Below are 22,051 nucleotides of genomic sequence, written 5' to 3'. Positions count from 1 at the left end.
GACGTTTGTTCACTTAACACTTACAAATGAAATAAACATAGACAACGTGTATTGTACATTTTACTTTGATTAAGAAATCAAAGGAAAGCAAGGGAAAATATATTGTTCACCAGCGCAGCTAAAAAAAATTACGTCACAATTGCATGTAATACACAATTACATTTGATGAAATTGAGAATATACTTTAGTTACTAAAAAGAATCCTTTATAAATGAATACATTAGGTCATATTTTACATTTCCAAATAAGAGGGACAATTTTAATTGGTGCACCTAAACCAGGTGCAACATCTCTCTGTACACGACTCTTTATCTTATCCCACCATTGCAGGGTTTGAGGCCAGAAACGCATTGAAATAGTTTGTGCTGCAGTGCACCACTGAGTTACACAACTTTCCGAGGCCTGAGCGTGTGAACATTCTCTGAGCCGTCAGACGCTTTACTGGCATGCACCGACCACCAGCCCATCTCCTGAGTGGGCAATGCTGCTTCCATTACCCTATACACTCTCCATTCTTAGTTTCAAGCACCCTACTCTATCTTCCTCTCCCCTACTGGGAATAAATGAGTGCACACGGGGGGGTAGAAAATAATGGATGGAGACAGTTGGGAACAGTGTCTGCCAAACACCACAGGGACTTGTGTTTACTAGAGAAACTGAACATGTACATTCCATTATGCGACTGTCAAAAACTAAGCAATCAATGTTGCTGTCTATGTTGAATCAACATTTAATGGGAGCGCAGTGGAGAGCCAGATTCCTACACACAGGCAGGACCACACCTAGGTTGGAATGGAGAAATGTCAAATAATTTTCCCGGGATCAACAAATAAAAAAAAAAATGTGACTCAGTTGGTCTCTCTCACTTTGTTTCGTCACACAAACCCACATGAGCACGCACATATCAAAGACCACCGTTTTGACGGACCAGGGACGAATTTGTGGCTGACGCATTTACTAACCTATGATTCACACTTTGTGGACAGCCTTGTATTTAAAGTTTGTGATGGGGAATTGAAGCGTAGTGTTTTTAATTGGGTGTTTTATGATTTGCAGGAAACCCATCATAAGTAATGCTTTTTCATTCTCTGTTGAAGGAATGCCGTATTTGAGTGGAAGTGGAAGTGCAGCATATTTATTTGTAATTGTGGTCTACTCCCTGTAATTGTCTGTAGCATGCTGCATTGATCTGAGGAAGGTTTCTCAAAGAGCTGAAGCGGCCATAAGAAAATACACACACCACTATAACTGTCAATTGGAGCTCAAAATAACAGGAGCTGGGTTTTGTCCCTTTAGACTGACATCATTGTGCAGTTTTAATCCCCTTAACTCAGATTAAAGAGTTCAGAGTTTTTGAAAAATTTCTGATTCCAGAAAATGGAGAGAGAGCGAGAGAAAAAAAAACACAGGCACTAATTTTGTTTGTCTACTCATCGTATGAATAAGAGGATTTGTTTATGTCATCAAGAGTCGGACCACTTTCTCTCTCGCTCGGTTCAATTAAGGTTGTCTGTTAGACATTAAAAAAAATCACGTGAATATGTGTGAAGTGTCCTCAGAAAGGTTCCAGTTGAGCCCTTTTTTAATTTTAGTGGTGAGCATCCTTAATCCTGTCCGTCCCTGTGGTGCCTTAATGACCCATTAGGCTCTTCAGGCTGCATAATGACTAATGTTGTCATGTGTCCTGCTCTGGCGTAGGGGAGCTGGCCTGTCCATGCACATCAAAGTGTCAGTATTATAGAATGACACATAATGGAGGGGAGCTGAGTGCTACCTTCATTTCCTAACAACTCAGTCAAAGTCATTCGAGCCATGTGTCAGAATGTAATGTTCAAATGTGTTAAATGCACATAAAGTTCACTTAAATGTGTGTTACTATAGAGGTAAGTAGGGTTCAGCTAGATTTCCTTTCCAATATGGGATCATATCTCATACATATTATTAATATTATGAAATCCCTTTAATTTGATGCACTGCCCGACAAAAAAGAAAAAGCCGCATCGTGTGATTGCTATTAGGAGACGGGGTGACTAACTGTTGTATGAGCTAGGAGACAAATGAGTCATTCCTAATGTTTAACGTCCATATGAAAGAAAACGCGTGCTATATGAGCCTTGGCCAAGGGCAAGCCAGCAATACATTAGACAGAAAAAGGAATTATCTGTTTTTATGGCTACAGGCTCTTTTCATTGAGCAGCACTCTCACATCAATGACCTTGCACACATGTGAATCCCCCACAGCACATGGCCCCCACTGAAACTCGTGCAGATGTTGGAGTGCGACAAGTTTAAAATGAGAAAAAAATGCTCAAAGATTGTGGTTGTTGTGTTGTCAAGCTGGAATGTTCCTGAATGTCAGGCCTTTCAAAAAAAAAAAAGAATGGATAAGAAACGTTGGTTTGGTACTTTCCTGCTGATTTTAAGTTGTTTACTAGAGCGCACACGCTTCCTGAGTTAGATTTACCTTTTAAGGGAAGTGCTCAATTAGTAAATGTCCTTTTGTTGAGGTCACGGTAGCAGCACTCCCTCTCTGCTGCTCTCTACTAGTGTGATAGACGGCATAGTCAGAACTTTTGTAGAAACAGTCATTTTATAACCTGATAATGAGGCTTTGGAAATAACCATCACTGTTAACCTTGAGCTAAGTTTACAATGAGCTGGCTGTTTGATGGGGGTTTAATTTTTTTCCCTGTGACACAAAGATATGTGTTGTGTTCCATTCAATAATCGAAAGGGCAGGACGATCGTGCAGCAAAACAAAGTTCAGGAGACACATTTTGTGTCCCATTGAACACGATAATGAGTAAATAACAACATTCGCTTTTTGTCTTGGAGTAGAGTAGTCAGTTGGTCTCAAACACAATCCTCATCTGAAACAAACAAGGATGAATGGGAGTCTTTGTCACTACGTGTGTGTTTTTCTGCAAAGGCTGATGAGCATTTGGGTTGTTTGCCTTCATGCTATGCTGGGCAGAGCTGTGCCATGGTTGCCTGGCAACGACACAACTAATTTTGTATGCTGGCATTGCTTCCACAGAAAATGACTGTGTCTTACAATCTGTTGATCATCCTACTAACCATTGTTTCCCTTTGCAAAAATATCTTAGTAGCACCTGAAATTATTCAATCATAGGATTCTAATGCTTTTCTTTGTATGTCTACAACAAAGATCGTGCCATCCATAAAAACGTTACTCAGTATTGTTTGTAGCTATTTATAGCGCAAGGTTTCAAACAGGGATGGTCTACATTTTTAATTCCTCAGCTGTCAAAACAAAAGGACAAAGTAATTAACATGAATGATTATTTGTAGACCTTTAGTTTGAAATGTGGTGGCATTTGACTTTGTACGGGAGCGGATTGAGAAGACCTGAGGGAGGGTGGGAGCACATTGCTCACTCTTAAGGACTTAACTCCGAAGCAGGGTGCCAATTTTACACTTGTTTCCACTTCTAATTGCTCATTTAACTCATTTAAATTGAAATTGGAAAGGCTTGGATTTGAAAACTCCTGTTAACCAATATTTGTTCCCCCCAGAACAATCACAACCTTTGGCTCAATCGCGTGTTGCACTAGTTACATAGCCTGTAATATCCATGATCCTTTGTTAGCAAATTAGGAAACTGGTGATGCTTGCTAATATGTTCAATGCATGTCAAATGGTGACAATAATTTATTCTAAGCCTGTTAAGTATCTTCTAAATGGAGCCTTCAGAACAACCCAATTAGGATGTACTCACTTCCCATGTCCTGAGTGACACATGTAAGCCTTTCTTTAGAGAGATCAGGATCTGGAGCAGTAATAATTTGTTCAAACACACACGAGATCTTGTTTGGTGCCATTAAGAAGACCCCTGCTGAAGCATCCTCTAGACTGAATAAAACAAGCTACATAATTCTGCCCGTGTGTGATTTTACATTGTATGCCGATGTTCCTGAATGAGAAGCGTGATGACTAACAGCATCAGTATCTCTCCATTGATGCGAGTCATTGACAATCTTCTCTTCTGGCGTAAAGGCAGATCAGCGATGCCCCACACGGATCGTGATTGGCCCTTTTACACAAAAGGGCTAAGCTGAATAAAGATGCAACATTCCCACCTTGAACAGGCTCTTTAAAAGGAAAGCATCTGACTCACCGACCATCCAAGCTCAGATTAGGTAAATAATAACAGGCAAAAAAATTGGTATTGGCCCATTCTTCTCCATGGTTTCTGAGCAAAGACAGTAAAGATTATAAGTGGTAAATGGAGCAGCCAGTAGGTTCTTCTTCTTTGGCCAGGCGTCTTAATGAAAATAATTGTCTATATTTCTTAATAAAAGATAGCAAGAGAGTTCTACTACTAGTTGGTTGGGAAGCTTGTACGCTCACATTATCACAGTGAAAACTCCCCATCGTCAGGTGAGAGGAAGCAGCTGCTGACTCTGTATGTCTCAGTTGGAGCACATGGTCGTCTACACCGTTTTAAAGTCCGTAGCATTTGGCAGATACATGAAGTGCACTAGACAGGGCAACCGGCGAAAACTAAATTGCCAGTTGCCAGAGAGGCTAGTTGCTAGGTAACATATTAAGCAGTTTGACTGTTTTCACGGACTCCAGTTTAATCGAGACCGCTTGGTAACGTCACTACATGTTCTATGATGAAGGGTAATTTAGAGATCAGCTATCCGAACCAACTATACCCATGTATGCTTTGTTTGTGTCAGTTCAACGAAAAAATTTACACTGTGAGCTATAGCTTCCTGCGTGGTGCGATGTCTGGAATCAAACAGTCAGAAGGTATTGAGAGGTACTGTGAGTGTATTAACTTGAAGTTTGTGTGTATTTTGTCTTTCTACAGACTGGCAGGAAAGAGAAAGGTGACCCATTGAACTCAGCCATTGACAAAATGACCAAAAAGACCAGGGACCTGCGTCGACAGGTACGTTCAGGTTTGCATGGTTCATCACAATCTCCATCTAACAGTTAAACACTGTATCAACTGCACCTGTCCGTGGAAAACATTGAGTTGTTTTCACAACTCTTTAAAGGTTGAGGCTTGAGATGTTCCATATTTTCGGTCCTGTCCCCCAGAAGACATAAAAAGCCCTAATCATTTTATTAAAGTGTCGTTGGCACTAAGTTTTCAAAAGCCTTCATGAAACAGGGGTAAATGCTAAATATTTGGGAATGAAAATACAAGAGGAGGTTAGCATATGTGAAATTAATCAAAGTAAAAACAAGAGTGCTGATGTTTATCCTATTTAATAAAGATGTCACACATTGGAACACTGCACCTCACTGATGTGTTTTTAATAGTTTTTAAACAACAATGGAGGACTACTAGGTAATGAGCTACACTAAATCAGTCTGGCTAGAAATATAAGAGAAAAAAAACATGAAATATAATCACACTAATCCTTCAACGACTTCAATGAGTCGAGACAATTTGTTTTTCTTACAGCATGGTAACAAAGAAAGATGTTGTACATGAACAGAAATCAATGTTAAATAACAGACAATGCATAATAGTCAGGGTATTTCTGAGAAACAGGGACCAAAGCATCTATGACCGAACCCTTTTCTCAACCAAAGCTTTAATTTTCCATATACTTATTATTTTAAAGATCACAGAGGTTTGTTAACTATTGAGATTGGAGAGACCCTACACAGTCACTAGTGACAGGTTTAACAAACATACTGCAGCCACAGAATGGGTTTGTTTGAGCTCACAGCTGAAATCCCAACATGGAGACAACATGAAACTTTCACCCCAGTTGTGAGATTCAATCTGGGACAACAGCAACTCCAATCCTTTTTTTCCCCTTCTTTTCTTTCAGCCTCTTATTTCAGCAGCATTTCAAGATTGCATTTCATTCCCAAGCCTTTTTTTGTTCTTTCTGAACAATCAAATGCATTTCAGGCATTCAGTCATATTGATCAATGTTCTGCTTTTGATTGTCGAACTCAGCAGAGTTGTATCAGGAAGCTGCAGTAAAATTACCTTCCAAATTCCAAAAGCTACCCTCCAATAGTGAGGAATAAGTAGGTGATTCATTCTGCGATACACAGTGTCAGAACTCAAAAGCAGTATTGATTTTTTTTTGGTTATCTTGGCTGAAGACAAGATTTATCTGGCTCTAGATCTCGCGGGGTCTGACAAAAATGTTGACACCACACTTCAAAAAATAAAAGGGGGGACACGTAAGTGTCTGTTGATGCAAAGCCATCACTCACACAAGCCTCTGAGATGCTCTGTCAGTGCCCACTAATTAAAACTCAAATTCTGAATGGCTTGTCTTACACGTGCTTTTTGCAGACAAGTATATTTGAGTACACATCTTGCCCCGCCCCCCCAAAAAAGAAAACCCATTTGGTCATCACAACACCCTGTCATGTCATGCACTGTAGGGTTTTCTTTTCAGATAGAGATTCATTCAGGCAACAATTGACAATAGCAGCTCCATGCACCGAGTAGCTGTGGTTTTGTCCTCTGTGACCTCTGAAGACCAGGGTGTCATTCCAGATGGGGGGGGGGGTGCATTTGGTGCGGCTGTCAGACAGGCTGGCAGGCGGTTTTCACACTGACAGGATGTTCTATTGACTCAGAGGTTGGCTTGACAGAATGGGCGGTCTGTTTGAGCTTTGAATTTCGATGGGAGGGCAAAGCCGCGGCACACATGCAGACATTACATAGAGCTGCGATACCACAATTATGCAAACACGTCTAAGGTTTAGCACGTCGGTAGCGGGCGTGTAGAGACACAGGATCTTCCTGTGGGGAGGAGCACCACGGTGTGTTTGAGCGTTTTCGTTCTTAACCCTATTGTGGAGAGGACGGATCACATATTAGAGCACACGAGCACAAATGACAGGCAGCGTTTGTGAAATGGGAGCAGGTAAGACCGAACAAGCCTTCTGACAACACCGCCAGAGACACGCAGCATTGTTTTTTCCCTTCAAGCTGTTGTGTGTACATACAAGACAATACTAAGCTGTCTGTTATCCAGGGCAAACTGCATAGATGTCGAGCATCTCGCCCCCCCCCCCTTCCCCTTTTGGTTTTCCTAGAATTTCCGCAACATTTCTCAGTCTGACGGAGGCAACAGAGTCCAACTCTTCAATGCAGCCTTTTGCATCACATAAGTGCAAAGAGCTTTTTAATATAATCACCAACTCGACCTTACATTTTCCATCATACTTATATTGATGAGGTCTGAACAAATGTGAGTCCAACCTTAATTCTATAACATCTCAGTCTGTTAACCTGTTGTTCTTTAAGACTCAATTAAAAATGATTCCATGTTTGGTCTTCCGACTATACCTTGGATACGAGATGTACACAATGACTTGTATGATATTTGTGTAGACATACTGTAATAACAATCTAAAAGGAGGGTCAAAAAACCTCAGTAACTCTACCTAGGCTCTCTTGACCTCCTCAGAGTCTCTCCATCATCCAATCTTCAAGTCTATCATCCGAGTCAGGCTGGTCATCAAGTTCACATTCGTGTTCTGCATAAATATATTAATAGTTCAAGTAATGCATGTGAATTACGGGCCACCTGCTTAATGCTTGAGTACATGTGACCTTATTTCACTGGAGAGAAGCTACATTTTATGTATAGCTCAATGGCTCTGCGATCATGTGACCCTCTTCGAAGTCTGAAACCGGTTTACTTGCATTGTAACTTGATTGTAGTTTGATGCTAGAGGACTGTGAACCTCTATTCATATAAATAAAAATATGCAAAGCAGTTGTTTGTTTAGGCGAGGACTCCTGGTTGAGGCTCATTTGGCCTCTCTAACAGACAAGAACATGCACTGGCTTGTTCATTTCCATATAAACAAAGAATAAGGGCAAATTGTGCACCTAAAATATACAGCACTATTTGGAAATAGCCTATATCCACAGAGAACAAGTTACACTGCAACTGTGGCTGCATTCAAACAAGTAGGATTAATTCTCTTGCACTTTTTTGTAATTACACACAAAGGAAGATTAGATGAAGGATAAGTACCACGATATTTTTTCTTTGTTTTTAAAACCATGGCTGTAATCAACAGATCAAGTTCCTCCAAGAACAAGTCATTATTAAGAGCGATAATAGAGAGTGAGTTGAACCTTTTGAAAAAAGAAACATGTGAACAGATGTGGGCAATTATTTCAAAGAAACCCAATAAGAAATACTGCAACATGTTCAAAAGCACGAATCTGAGAATTAACATGAAGTATTAAGTTGAATTAAAACGTCTTTCCCCTCTCTTCAATTAGTATTCATTCAGTAACTAGCCCCGACAAAGTGGTTGGAAGCGAGCCATGTGTTCTACCCACTGTCATCCTGCCTGTGATGAATGCATCTGTCAACTTATCTCTCTGGGCCTCGTTTTGACTGATGGCTGATTCCAGGATTCCCTATAGCACCAGCCGCCTCGCAAATTTCCCTCCGTCTCTCGCTGCCGCTCTTTCTGCTTTGGGATGTTGAAATAATTTCCATCTCTGCCATTAGCTTTTTGATTGGTACAGCTGTTTTTAATTGTTGAGGGTTATCGTGTTAAGGAGGAACAGCTGCCACAGATTTTGTCAGCTGTAACTCTGTTGTTTCGACAAACAATCCAAGATAAGCCGCGAGTGCGTTCAATCTTTTTTTAAGCAAAATGTTTCGGAGCTATTCATTAAAATTGAATTTGCCAAATGCTTTTAAATTCCATGTTATCCCAGGCAGTGGTGAGTAAGCTGCACATTTTTGGGGCGCATCATGTGTCGAGAGCTAAACTAATAAACTTGGATAAACATGTATTACATGTACCTTTGCTTTAGGAATTAGCATGACAACAAGTGTAGCTTAACAACACACACAAAAATGTATAAACTCTGGAAAAGAAATTCAATTTAAAGCAGCTTTTCATCAGAACATGAACATTAAGAATTCTTCACATGGCTTCTTGTGTTATGAATGTTAACCCTCAGATAATAATCTAAACAAGTCTGCCTTTCTCCTCAGATCTTCAGTTAAATTTTTTAGTTTTATGACACATAACTTTACTGTTATGGTTCATTGGGACTACTGTTATCAGCATCAATTCCAGATGTACTTGGCAGCGGGCTAGGCACGTACCATGAGAACACAGTTTTCTATCACCAGGTTGGCAGCGTATTTACTGCACGGTACCAAAAGTAGGACGTTAGCAGCAGAGTTAAAAGAGCCAGAATTTATTTTCTTAGTAGTTGTGAGACACAAAACTTTAAAAATCTAAAAGAGAGTTGATATTGTTCTTAACATTTGCCAGCTGGCTTGTTAATCAGTTTGATAAGGAATGCCAGTGTTGTTTTCACGGCTTAATTCTACAACCTAAGTGGCCAAAAAATATATTAATGTCTGTGTATGGAACTAAACTATAATTAAAAAAAAACAGCCATACACACAAATCACAGTACAGAAATTGGCCCACTTTTGCTGAATCAGAGCTGCATCACCACAAAATAAACATGTTTACACAAACGTCTTGCAGGACAGAATGTTAATGTACGTATTTTCTCTAAACCCATGTGGCAAGATACAGTTTGTGCTCGTCCTCGGCTCCAGACAATTTATGTTTGCAGAGACAGTCAAGATTTGCAAATACAGTACGTTCTTAACATATAAAAAAAACCATGAGTATAAAACTGTGGTTGTCAATGTTGAGTAGGGAAACATCGGAGGTTCTTTTTGAGTGTCTGTGTGTCTCCCATGGCAGAGAAAGGTGGGGAAAGACTTTGCTAAAGGCTTATAGTCACCCAGTAAGAAGGAAGAAGCCCTGCAGGTTGAGAAGATTGTCAGCTTGTCTCACTGATATATCACTACACACTGAATGCTCTGCTACCTGTAATGTTGTTAAACCGTTTTATAATCCCTGGCTTGTGCCCTGAAGTCAGCACTGTCACACACACATGCACACACACATTGGTTTGTTCTGATTTTGTCACCACACATGACAACAGGTATCTCTTTTAGTGCTATGGAAAAGCTTTTACAATGAACGATATGTATGTGTTTTACTGGAGGTGATTGTGGTCAATACATTAGAGTTTTACATTTGCTTCATTTACATGTTTTTGTATCACAATCTCATCTTTAGGTATATATTTATATACATATATATATAAAAAAGATCTGCAGTCATTGTGTCGTTTGCAGTATCTGCGAACCTCCTTCTTTGTATTGTGTGAAAAACATTTATGCACCTTTCCTTGTTTCTAAAACTTGAATCTCATGAATTTTGATTTGGCAGGACACATTAAATGAAGGCTCCAGGATGATATATGCAATGTGCTTGTCCTCAGACTGTCGACGATCAGTCAGTCCCTCTTTCCCCCCTTTCATTTCTCCACTCTCCCCTCACTAATCATCTTCCCATGCTCCCTGTTAGATATCATATATGAGAGCTGTTACTTAATTCTTGATTTGCCCAGGCTGTTTCCCCTCAGCCGTGACTCCAACCGTTTATGCTGTGATTGCTCTTGACATTTTAATAAGAAACTTTGCTGTGCTGACCCCAAGGAACCCCCCGCTATGTGTTCTGCATCACAAGTTAAACACAACACAAGGCGAAGTGCAACTATAAACATTCGGAGATTCGGGCGCAGCGTTTCCCTTTCAAATTCAGATTTGTGTTTTCCATCCTTTGCGCGTGCTGCGACTCCGCTGAATTGTAAACAAGTTTGACTCTGAATGTGTGCAGAACAAATGATAATGCTGTCTATATTTTGCATTCCTTTGAAAAAACATGCATTCCTGTGATTTCAAGTCAAGCACTGATCATAGTGGGTGTTTTGCCAGGGTGTTTTTGCTTGTGCATCTGTTTTTGTGACACATCGGGTCTGCGCTCTGACAAAATACATACATTTCCCCATTTTAAAAAGCAAATGGTTTAAATGAATGTGAATCTAGTCTTTTAGAAACAGCCCTCCCTCTTATCAGTAAACAACCCAGATATTTATCTGTCAAGGTTTTTTTTACCATATGCGTCGTCTTAATTATTCCAGAGAGCTTCTTGTTAGCCATTTAAGTATCAGGTCGGATTTACATGTTGGTTAATTTGAGTTTTTTTCCACACTTTGGAAGGCAAGAGCATATAAAGATGTTTAAGACAAGTGGCAAAATGGAAGGCTAAGAGGAGGAAGTGAAAACAACTCCTAGAAAATCCATTAATAACAACCAAATGTACACGTGTCCTCATGTTTCTTAATCTTTTGTCTCTTTAGAAAGATAGCTCGTTAAAATGAACAGCTAAAATACTATTATTATTATTATTATTATTATTATTATTATTATTGTAAGTTTGCTTTCAATTAGTTATTTAATGTTATAAAAACAATGTGAAAGGTCATGATTGACAGCGGAGAATGACTCGTGATTGGTTGAGCATGTGTATCGGCGGGACCTCACTGCCTTCAAATAACTATAGAAGTAAACAGATGGCAGCTTCAATATCTGGGATATTTTGGCTTAATTTCTAAATGGTGTGAGGAAGTGGAGAAGTACTGCCCGTCTTTATATATAGTTTATGGTCTTAACGTGCTCTTGGCCATACAGTGCATTCTTCCTCTCTTTCTATCTATCTTTCTATCCGGTATCTTTAATGACGGCAGTCCTGACTCACTGCTGTGTTTCATTTGTAACATGTCTCATCACCCTCCATGTTGCCAGCCACCATACTAAAAGCATTCTGGGAAAAAAATGAAAAGTGCATAGTCACAAGCTAAACTCAGAAAACAATACCAACTCCTGAAACATTTCTCCCGAAGTCTCACTTATTAATATGTAAAACAAAAACCATTGCATTCAGAGCTCGAGCCACTGTGGCACCGCACTGCTGGGGAGACAAATAGCTGCCCCACTAACATATAATGAGCAGAGCGTTCGCTATCTACTGGAATTCCAGGTCTAATTTCCTTTAAGTGTTGGTGAAATGCATGGGGAGTGTGAGAGGAGAGACGGTCCAGATGGAGCATGGAGGGAGGTGAGATCTGAAAGATTGAAGATGGATTTCTGTGGGAGTGGTGTGTGGGCATTAGAATGCTGATGGTGCAGGAGAGACTGCGACTTGGGAAATCACTCGTCTGTATCATTTCTGCACTCGAACCCACCATCAGAATCAGTTTCACTGTCGGGCATTCATGAGTATCCAGAGACCCAGACCTCTTACAAACATCCCATCCATATGTGTCTGCATGTTAAATCAACTGGTGATTACTCCCCAGTAACAGCGACAACCACAGGAATCTTTCACTGACACACAGATAAAAAAATGAAAAAAGACCTCCACAGTCAAATCCACAGTCTCATTCAGCCTTTATTATCTGTGTATAACAAGGAGATAAATGCACAAGTCAAAAGCAAGTTTATATAACAACATTCCAATGAACGATATAGCTCAGTGAAAACTATTTTAACCGAGATCCAAATACATTAAACAGCAGGATGATCGTTTTATGACTCATCTGACTTTGATGCACGAGTGATGCACATCAGAACTGAAATGATAGAGAGCGGTAAGCAGATAAAAATACATTTATTTTTATACTTTTGCTTGACACGTGACTCGTGTCAGTCATTTCAACGTAATCCTTGTCATATCCGACGCAGGAGACATCAGACACTTTTTCGATGAGATAAAATGTTGATGCAACCCTATTCTGAGCATGTGGAGCAATATGAGAAAAGACTTTAAGTGACTAACCACAGCACTTAATTAATGATGTCATCACAACTGGCGTACAACTTGATGAGATTGGAGTCATTTTCTGCCTGCAAAAAGAAAGAATGCTCCAACTATTATGGTTTTTATTTCAGATCAATTAATTTTCATTTAAACAACAATGTCCCATAGCCAGCGACCCCCCGGTCTGTTTTCATAGGATTCATTTACCACGTGCAAAATGCCGCTCAACAAAAGCCCACCATTGTACCCACTACTCCTACAGTGAGAGAAATTGTGGTCTAATCTTAGTTAAGGCCAAAATACACCCCCAAATCTTTTTTCCACCTGTCCCAGAATGATAGTGGGTTCTGCCACACCTATCTCCTGTGCTGCAACAGCAATATCATGGTGTGAAGACAGTTCTGGCTACGTAAGATCCTTATCTGTCCAGACTCCCTACCCTTGCCACCAGGTGAGGGAAGTGCAAGGTTACACCTGCAATGATGCAAGTCTGTTCTCTGAGAGGACAAGAGGGAAAAAAATATGCCATATTGACAAGTCCCATCTTTTCAAATCAGTGAGCCAGGATTCTAGAGTTCTGGATAAAGAGGCGCTTACAGAGTGTAGGCTCCAGGTTGTTTACAGCATTTGCAGACCTGTCATGTCCACTACACGGGCCAAGTCTAGTCTCTTTCCGAGGGCAATAGTGATGAATTATCTGCCCTTAGGAAGCCGTAATTCACCATTGTTTCTCCTTCACTCGCTGGACCGGCAATTAAGCTTGTACTTGCTGCAGGTTGTTTAAGTGCGACTGACACACTTACATATGATCTTTTTGTTGTTTAAATGAATTCCCCCGAGTCATTCAGAGCCATTAGTCTTCTCTGCCCTTGTCCCTGTCGCTTCAGTGTTTTTAATTCACAATTGGGTGACAGTGTTTGCTTTTTATCTAATTATAAAAGGTGATTTGAGGAGTCAAACAAATTGCTGTCATCCATGTTGTTAATTGGACACTATTCACTTTAATGCCATCATTTGGGTGTGTGGAGAAGTGATAACTAACCAGTCAGAGCACATTTAGCCCTACGTTTACACAACCTTTTGTTGGTACTGTTTCCTTTTCTATAGACATTGCATTTGTGTTGTTTACAAGTTAAATGCATCTTAAAAAGGTGATATTAAATGGTATCACTGCTGTTACTATTAATACTAATTGTGTTGTCGCCTCTGCTGCAATTATTGTATTTCTGTTACAATAATCCCACATAAATGATATGATACATCAAAACAGTGTATTGAAGCTGAATTAATTCTGTAAACACTAACGTATGTTGAAATGATTGAGGGGGATCTCATGAGGGAAAGCTGCATCTAGAAAACAGAACACTGATGCTAGATGTGTGGGAGACAACCCCCCCCCCCTTCCCAAAAAGTAAATTATTGTCTCTTAGGACTGCTCTCATGTGAATAACTCCCACTTTGTCTGAGATAAAGCACCTGTCTGTTGTGGCTTCCTTACTGTTTCCTCTGGCATCCCATCAAGTGTCCCAGTGACTAGCTGGGGTCGGGGTCGATTTACTGTTTTATTAAACAACCAGTCCCCAGCCAGTTTGGTACAAAACGAGTCCATAAACAAAGATATAAGTCGCGAAGTCTCCCCCAGTAAAAAGGCCTTATGGGAGAAATGACAGCTCGCAAGCAATTTGCACTCCTGCCCGCTGAGAGTTCCCCTCCTCTTTTCACTCTCCCCCTTGCTTTGTCTCTCTCTTTTTCTCTGTCCTTTCAACCTGGTTCGTTACTACATCATATTCATTACAAATCTAAGTGATATATAATCATTGGAAAATGTAATGCAGTGAGGTAAGCTGCAGTATTATTAATAATATGACCTTTTCCTCATCTCTGTCTCTCTCTCTCTCCCTCTGTAATCCAGCTGAGGAAGGCCGTGATGGACCACATCTCAGACTCCTTCCTGGAGACCAATGTCCCTCTCTTGGTGCTTATCGAAGCGGCAAAGAGTGGAAACGAGAAGGAGGTCAAGGAGTACGCCCAGGTGTTCCGTGAACATGCCAACAAGCTGGTGGAGGTCAGTCATGAATTATTCACTGGGGCACTTGCATATGCCCACATATCTCCATTCTCATGCATTAAAATTCCAACCAACACACAGAGGAGTTGCTCTCAATGATTGATACTAACTAAATTCACAAAATACAGTTACATAAATAACACTCCCTGAGATATCTGCAACCGTTATGATTAAAAGTGTTTTAAAGCAGATATGTAATTGACTTTAAAACTGTGTCACACACATACACATACACACACACACACACACAAGTCCATTCAGATTCTGTCCAGATGTCACATGGTCTTTATTTCTTTCCATGATTAAGTGCCCTTCATAGTTAATCTCCTAGACAGTGGTGAAATATTATTCAGGTACTTACAATGTGCAACTGAGCAGAATCAAGGTCCATCTTGCTTCTTAACTCTTTCCTCTTGGTAACTGCATGTGCAGACATTTGTGGTGGAAATCTACTTGCAAAACCACAACTTGAAACTATCATTGACTCTTGTTTAATTTTGGAAATAACTTTATTGATGTGCAATAAGAAAAGCAAAGATAAACCTGTACCTATTTGTTAATCTCAGTCACATTATATGATGCAAATAGCCAAATTCCATTATTTTATAATCTGTTTGCTTAACAGTAGTCTCTGGAAATTTGCTTAAAGTGTGTGATTCATTTGAATGGAAACCCAACTAGTCACCTTAAATTTTCACACACTCAATACACACAGCACACTATATCTCTACAGATTCCTTAAACATTATGATCCAGTGGTTGTAGCAACTGCAAATACAACTTTTGTTTGCTATGCTATATGCCATATGTCCATACAGCTTATATATAAAGGAGTGGGTAGCATTGTTTAACTGCTTAAGGCCGTATGGACTGAGGGTCTCTGCTCATGCATAGATCCATTTTTAATTCTTCTGGAAGGTTTTGCTGCAAGTATATGAGTTTGACTCCCACTGAACAAAATCTGTTGCCAAAAAAAATGAGAAAATGGGCAATAGAATCCGGCACCAAGAGTCACAGCACATGTTGCTGCTGCATGCTGGAGGCGCTCTGACCTCAGTGTGCAAATAGGACAACAGCCTTCTACAGCAATACAGAGTCCTGCATGTTTGCACATTCAGTTTACATGTGTTTTTTTGGACTGTGGTACTTTGGGTGCCTTGGACAGATACTGTGGAAACATACAGTGCCTGGACTGTTACTAGGATTCATGCAGTGAATATACAGAAGATACCACAGTGACTAAAGACAGTTCCCACTCTCACTGTTTGGCTACTCAGGGGGGCGGGTTTTTATGACACTTATTGCAGATGTTATGCAGAGTATCCATGATGCATGTACACAGTGGATCTCTTGTGATGATGTCTGGATAAGAGCAAGTCCTTACTCATCCAGGAAATAGGTTCTAAGTATGCTTCTGTCAAAGTTTATACATGGACCCTTTCTAGTTTCTAGAGGTTTTGGACGGAGTTTCCTTCTTAGTTATTCCCTCACAATTACTGTTTATAAGTGTGTTGCACTGTAGTGTCTCTTTACTTTGTGCTGCTCATGCGAAACATTATTTTTGTTTTTATGCTCTGACCATTAAAATGACCATTAAATGCAATCTGAATCCAAATGTGATAGTGGGAGGGAAAGTCCTGTGATGAATTCCTCTGCCCTTTGGTGGTGGTTGCCTTCTGTTCCCATGGCTCATTCAAAGGAGCCTTTAGAAGCCTTTATGTGGGCCTCTCTTAACATACTGTCGCTTAAAAACACCACTGCTGCTTCCTTTGACATCCGCCGAGAGAGTGAGTGATTTGTGTGCCCTTTCGGTCCGCCCCAGCTGTTTGCTGATGAGGGAGGATGTGACTGATGCTGCACTCAAAATTTGTCCTTTGCATTCAACAATATTGAAACTTTGTTCAGCCCAAGGACGTTTTGGACAGAGGCCTACTACTCTTCTCATGAAGCGAGAAACAGGGGAGATGTTGCATTGTTTTTGCCCTTTACAGAATTTGGGTTATTTATATGTAAAGCATATGTGGCAACAGTGAGGTACACAGCAGTTGTTTATATGCTAAGGAGATAGAGTGTGAGCTCAGGTCTAAGCAGAAAATAGCTCATTGGCCGTGCAACAGCTTATCACAAGCTTGTGTGTTTGCAGTGTGTTGGCAGGCAGGAAGGCTAGTGCGGCTGCTGGTGCGCAGTCGTACACTGAATCATTCCATCAATATAAAAAGGGAAAGGAAAGTGATTCGTCTTTAATCAAATTCAGCATTGTGGGAAAATTTGATTAAGAACACAAAAAATATATAGGATTGGATGATCAGAAACATATATAAATGGATGTTTATTTATACACGTCCTACTTGATGCATGACAGCATGGATTTCCTTGTTTAGAGATATTTACAGCGTTATTACTAATGCAGTTCATTCTTCAGGTTCTATCTGACGGGATTGTTTGTGTTTTTAATGCCTCCACACTGATGACAGCCGTGGCTTGAGGCATTATGTGTTAAATTTGTACATCCTCTCATCTGCCCATCAGTCTTATTCTCGTAATTGTGAAATCTCTGGAAAACCTTGAGGGCATGTCTTCTCCAATTTGACACTAAGGTAGGTCCACTTGAACTTAAGGAGGGATATGAACTGGCGACGGTAAAGGTGACCTCACAAAAGGAATTATTGGGCTAATTATGTCAAAAATGTAACACAACTGTTTAATATGATGAAGTGATGATGTTTTACTGTCTAACATCACATCATATTTAAGAACCAGAGATTGTGGCCATGTTTCCTACCACCTGACTGGTTGGTTGAGTTTTAAAACCACAAGAATAGTCCAGTGTCAATGGGGGGGGGGGTATCAAGCTAATGCTAACACTAAGGAACATTCCCTTGGTTCCCTCTGACTCACCTAGTGCATGACGGTTTGCTTTAACTTGGGCTGGTATCATGTCATCAGTGTCATGCATAGGATATGGAGTAAATGGGTTTCCTTCCCTTTTCAAGCCCCAAGAATCCTCTTAGTAGGTGAAGCACGTTTCTAACACAGCAACCGTTTTAATTCTGTCAGAGGTTACGCCTGGAAATACTTGTTGGTGCACGGGTCATAAGTCAATGAAGATCTATCGGAATAGACATGATGCTGACCCTGTCCTTTCATAAGACACGGCTCTGAACTGTTAAGTAGGTTCACCCTACTGTAACTGGCGGCGTGGCACATGCATATGAATGTGGGCTTCATGAGATGATGAGCTGCTTTGGCAGTAATGTCCTATTAGAGATCTCCAGCTGTGATTTGAAAACTGTGGTTATCATTTATCATTTATTAAATTGTGCAATCTGTGTGGTTGGCCTTGAATGGAGATCTCATCCATTCCTTCAAGTCTTTTCAGCAAACTTATTTATCAAGTGTTACCTCATATTACTTTTTTTATTTAATAGCCATGGATTCGGGTAGAAAACATTGAAGAGATGAGAGCTTAAAACAACCATTACAGACAGAGGCTGAAAAGAGGAGCTGCAGTAATGGACAGAATGAGGATAGGGATGTGTCTCCAGAACACGAGAGCATGTAAACCTAAAGTATAAATATTGATCTACCTTACCCTCTAACATTCTTCATAGTTACTCTTCCCACACCACAATGGATATGTATATATCGTAATACCTATTGGCAAATGAAGAACTCAAGCACTAGCATCCTACGCTCCACATCCCTGGAGCTTGTGCTCGGCTGTTACCCTGAGAATGTTGTTTTCACCGGCACTTACTAGCAAGATAGGTAATACACTCAAGGCAATCCTTGTATACTCTGCACTATCATTGTCATTTCTATCCTTATTATTACTCATGCCATCCAAGAGACAGCCATCATTAGTGCCACCATCACAATCCTCTAATATATATTGGACTAATTAACACCCTGATCAATGTCAGTGCAGTCGTCTCCCCTGGTGTCAGGGAGGAGCTGTCTGGAGCCATTAGTCTGGAGTGTGGACATGATCAACAGTATCACAGTGGAAATGAACCCCTTCTTTATTTCTGCTTTATCTCCATTTGATTGTTTTTCCATTTGGCTCCACAGTGTTTAAGTCTCTCAATTTCTCAACCGTTGTTCTCTGCTCACCTCGGTAAAGATTGGCGTTTACCCCGAGGGCTCTCCTAATCATATCAGACTCATCGCACCATGTTGACCAGCGACAGGAAACCAGTCATTATTAAGCTGGATATATCATTGGCTTAATGACATGAAATGGTTCTGTGAAATTGTATGAAATGATCTTGGTTTTGTCAGATGAATTTTCTCTATGATTCCCATTTTTTATACAATCTATTAGAAATGCAGCTGCCCACTCTTGTACTACACCCATAATGTCCATAATATGTGACTTATGATAATCTTTCTATTGCTGTTGAACTGAACCACAGGTTAGATAGGTTCAGCTCACTGCATTTGTAGAGGCAAATTGGTAAGAAACGGTGTATTAAAAGTATCAGAAAAGAACATAGAGACAATTAAATAGTGCTCGCTGTTCCTCTGCGTTTGAGAGGTAAAATTGTGTGTTTTCTTGTATCACTGGTCTATTAACGAGGATTGTACTAATTCATTCCCAAGACTAACTTTAATGAGAAGTACCTAATCCCCACCCATCAGAAATAACTTACTACTCTATAAGTGTCCCTTTGGACAGGTGCTTCTGTGTGGTAGTATAAATTAATCTGAGGATAAAAGGAAAAGTAGACACAGTTCTGTAAAGCTATGTATTTGAATAAATATAAAAATATTTGAAGCTAATTTATGTCCCCTTATTTAAAGTATTGTCTCATTCAGCAATTATCAGTATTTCAAGTCAAGCTGCCGATGAAAGAGAGGTTATTGTTTTTCAACAGACGAATGAGAGATTATCCTCTAAAACTGTATCTGAATTACTTGCCACCACATTGTCATAAATAAAGTATTAGACTTTTAATACAACTTTGATTAAAGGATTTAGTAGATGATTATCTTTTTTATGTTTGCAAACTGCGAGTGTTTAAAAATATATTGTTATTGCGAAGCCCAATCCATCAGGGTGGCAGATTGTTTTAAACTGAAACTTTGACATGAAAAAGCCTAAAAACATTCAAATCCAGTTTTCTCAACTTGTGCAGAGAACGTTTTATCACTTCCCATTTGATCATCGCCGTGTGCTCTCATTGCTTAGGGAGGAGAGTATAAAGTCCCCTGACCAACACGAATGTATGCACACGGATGAATGAAGGTGATCATATGATCCTCTCAAGTTTAATTCAACATGAACCAACTATACAAGACTGATAGTAGGTGAGGACTGGTCACAAGCATATCATTTAATCATTTATATCTTTTGAGGTACAGTATACAGGGAAGTAAGTGGGTAAACTTCCCATATCATTCTTCCCTTCGCTTCTATGTGATTTAATGTAAATACAATATGCAGGGGAAAAGGAACTGAATACTAATCTAAAAGACTATATACATTTTTTATGAAAATAATCTTGTCATCAATTATTCTCCTATTTACCACTATTCAGATGCATAATCGCCATTACCTCCGTGTATCTGCCTCTCTCCCTGTTGATGCAGCATCCTGAGGTCACAGTGCTGCCCACACTAATACACGATTGTTAATTCAAACGTGATGAATAGTAAATTCCCATAGTTCCTTTTTTTTATTGCCACTGCAGTGATAATCTATACATGCCAGCAAAAAAGAACATCGTGCTCCATCACTGTTCTCATTTCAAAATAAGGTTCTTTCCTGACCTTGACTCCATCATGGAGTCCGTCTCTTTACCAACTGTGTTCTTATGAAGGAAATTTATCCTTATCACTGAATATGGTATTTTTCTAACGAATAGAACTCTGCCTTTACCCAATGTGCACTCTGTTACTTGCCTTCTCTCTTACTTGTTTTTCTTAATACCTTCATTAGTAATTCCATGTATTACTCACAAAAGATAACAAACTTAATCCACCCAGCTGTAAATATAAAAATGAATTACGACAAATATAATAATATCCATTTTCATCAATACAGTGTATGTGTGTTGATAGAGCTTCCTCCATACACACAGTCGCTACATTAAGTTAAGCGGCTCACTTTACCTTCATCACTTCATTAGCTTTTCTTACTTTGGATTTACAGCAGTGACCTTACTTTGGACATGAGCACAGTCAAGGGGAAAGACATACCTTCAGTGATTATGCATAATCAATAAAGAGTTGAATGTAACCGATAGTGAATTGGCCTTCAGGGCTCAGCGACATGAGACAGACTGCAGCAGTAAATATTATTCTGGGGGCCACTGCATTAAGCGCTTTACTGGACAGTTAACTGTGAAGTGGATGGATCGCTGTTGGAACAGATCTATTTGTGATGACCCGAACCTTTAAGCCAACATTAATCCTCTCTTTTCATACAAAGATATTAGCCTCAGAGGAAATCTGCCTTTGGAAGATGTAACCCAAGAGGTTCACACCCAAAACCCAACCTAATCCACTGCAGGTATTCACCTTTCTGAGCTATTTTTAGATGAGCTTGAAAGCCTTTAGGCAGAAAGAAAAGGAGGCAGACATTTAAATGTCAGTACAACCAGTTTCTGTCATTTGGATTCTTGCACCTACAAGTCTGTGAATATAGCCTTAATAAAACTTCCAAACCTCTGTTTCTGTTTCTAACCCTAACCCTAACCCTAAAATATTTGATTTGCTTTAGCTAAACTACAGCCAGGAGTGCAGCCATTGGTACAGGTTTCAAACCGAGGCCTTTTCTCATGGTCTGGTTCTCTTTTAGCTAAAGGACACCCAACTGACATCTTCTCGGATTTTGATTTATTTGAAGAACAGTTGTAATTTTAAGAGGAGGTTTAAGAGGAGCTCACAGGCTCTTCTGATAGCTGCTCTCTTTTTTCTTAAAAAAGGAATAGTCTTTCCTTTTTGTGTTCACCTCTGATTGTTTCAAGTTGAAACTGGCCCTGTGTTTGAGCAAGAGGGGCTCTTATCATCAGTGTTTTCACGAACAGGCCAGTCACAGCGGAGGAGAGTTAATAACATTGTTTACCTTGAAGGATATTGAAGAGACTCTTGCATTACCACAACAAAGAGAGAAAATCCGTTTGATTGAAGCACATTGTGTGAACAACTGTATGAGCCAAGAAGGTGCTATATACTGTACATATATCTGTACACTCCTATATGTCCCTGTGGAATTATACCATAAAGCAGTGCTGCACTATCAGATAGCTGACATTAGAAGACTTTCTTCTAGTGTGAAGTGAACAGTCACTTCAG

At 39.9% G+C, this 22,051-nt stretch overlaps 1 protein-coding gene across 5 annotated transcripts in view; it reads left to right on the top strand.

Annotated features, from left to right (window-relative positions):
- The window catches only part of ctnna2 (catenin (cadherin-associated protein), alpha 2), a 260,226-nt gene that overhangs the window by 175,422 nt on the left and 62,753 nt on the right, over window positions 1-22,051 (top strand). For all 5 annotated transcript variants that reach the window (XM_061092617.1, XM_061092608.1, XM_061092625.1 and 2 more), the window contains 2 exons: window positions 4,841-4,921; window positions 14,597-14,749. In XM_061092617.1, coding sequence (XP_060948600.1) covers window positions 4,841-4,921; window positions 14,597-14,749 — 234 coding nt within the window. The remainder of the gene's footprint in view (window positions 1-4,840; window positions 4,922-14,596; window positions 14,750-22,051) is intronic.

The sequence above is a fragment of the Limanda limanda genome, chromosome 2 (genome assembly GCF_963576545.1).
Source record: "Limanda limanda chromosome 2, fLimLim1.1, whole genome shotgun sequence".
NCBI lineage: Eukaryota > Metazoa > Chordata > Actinopteri > Pleuronectiformes > Pleuronectidae > Limanda > Limanda limanda.
Note: the sequence above shows the minus strand (reverse complement) of the source record. Positions and strands in the feature narration are given on the sequence as shown.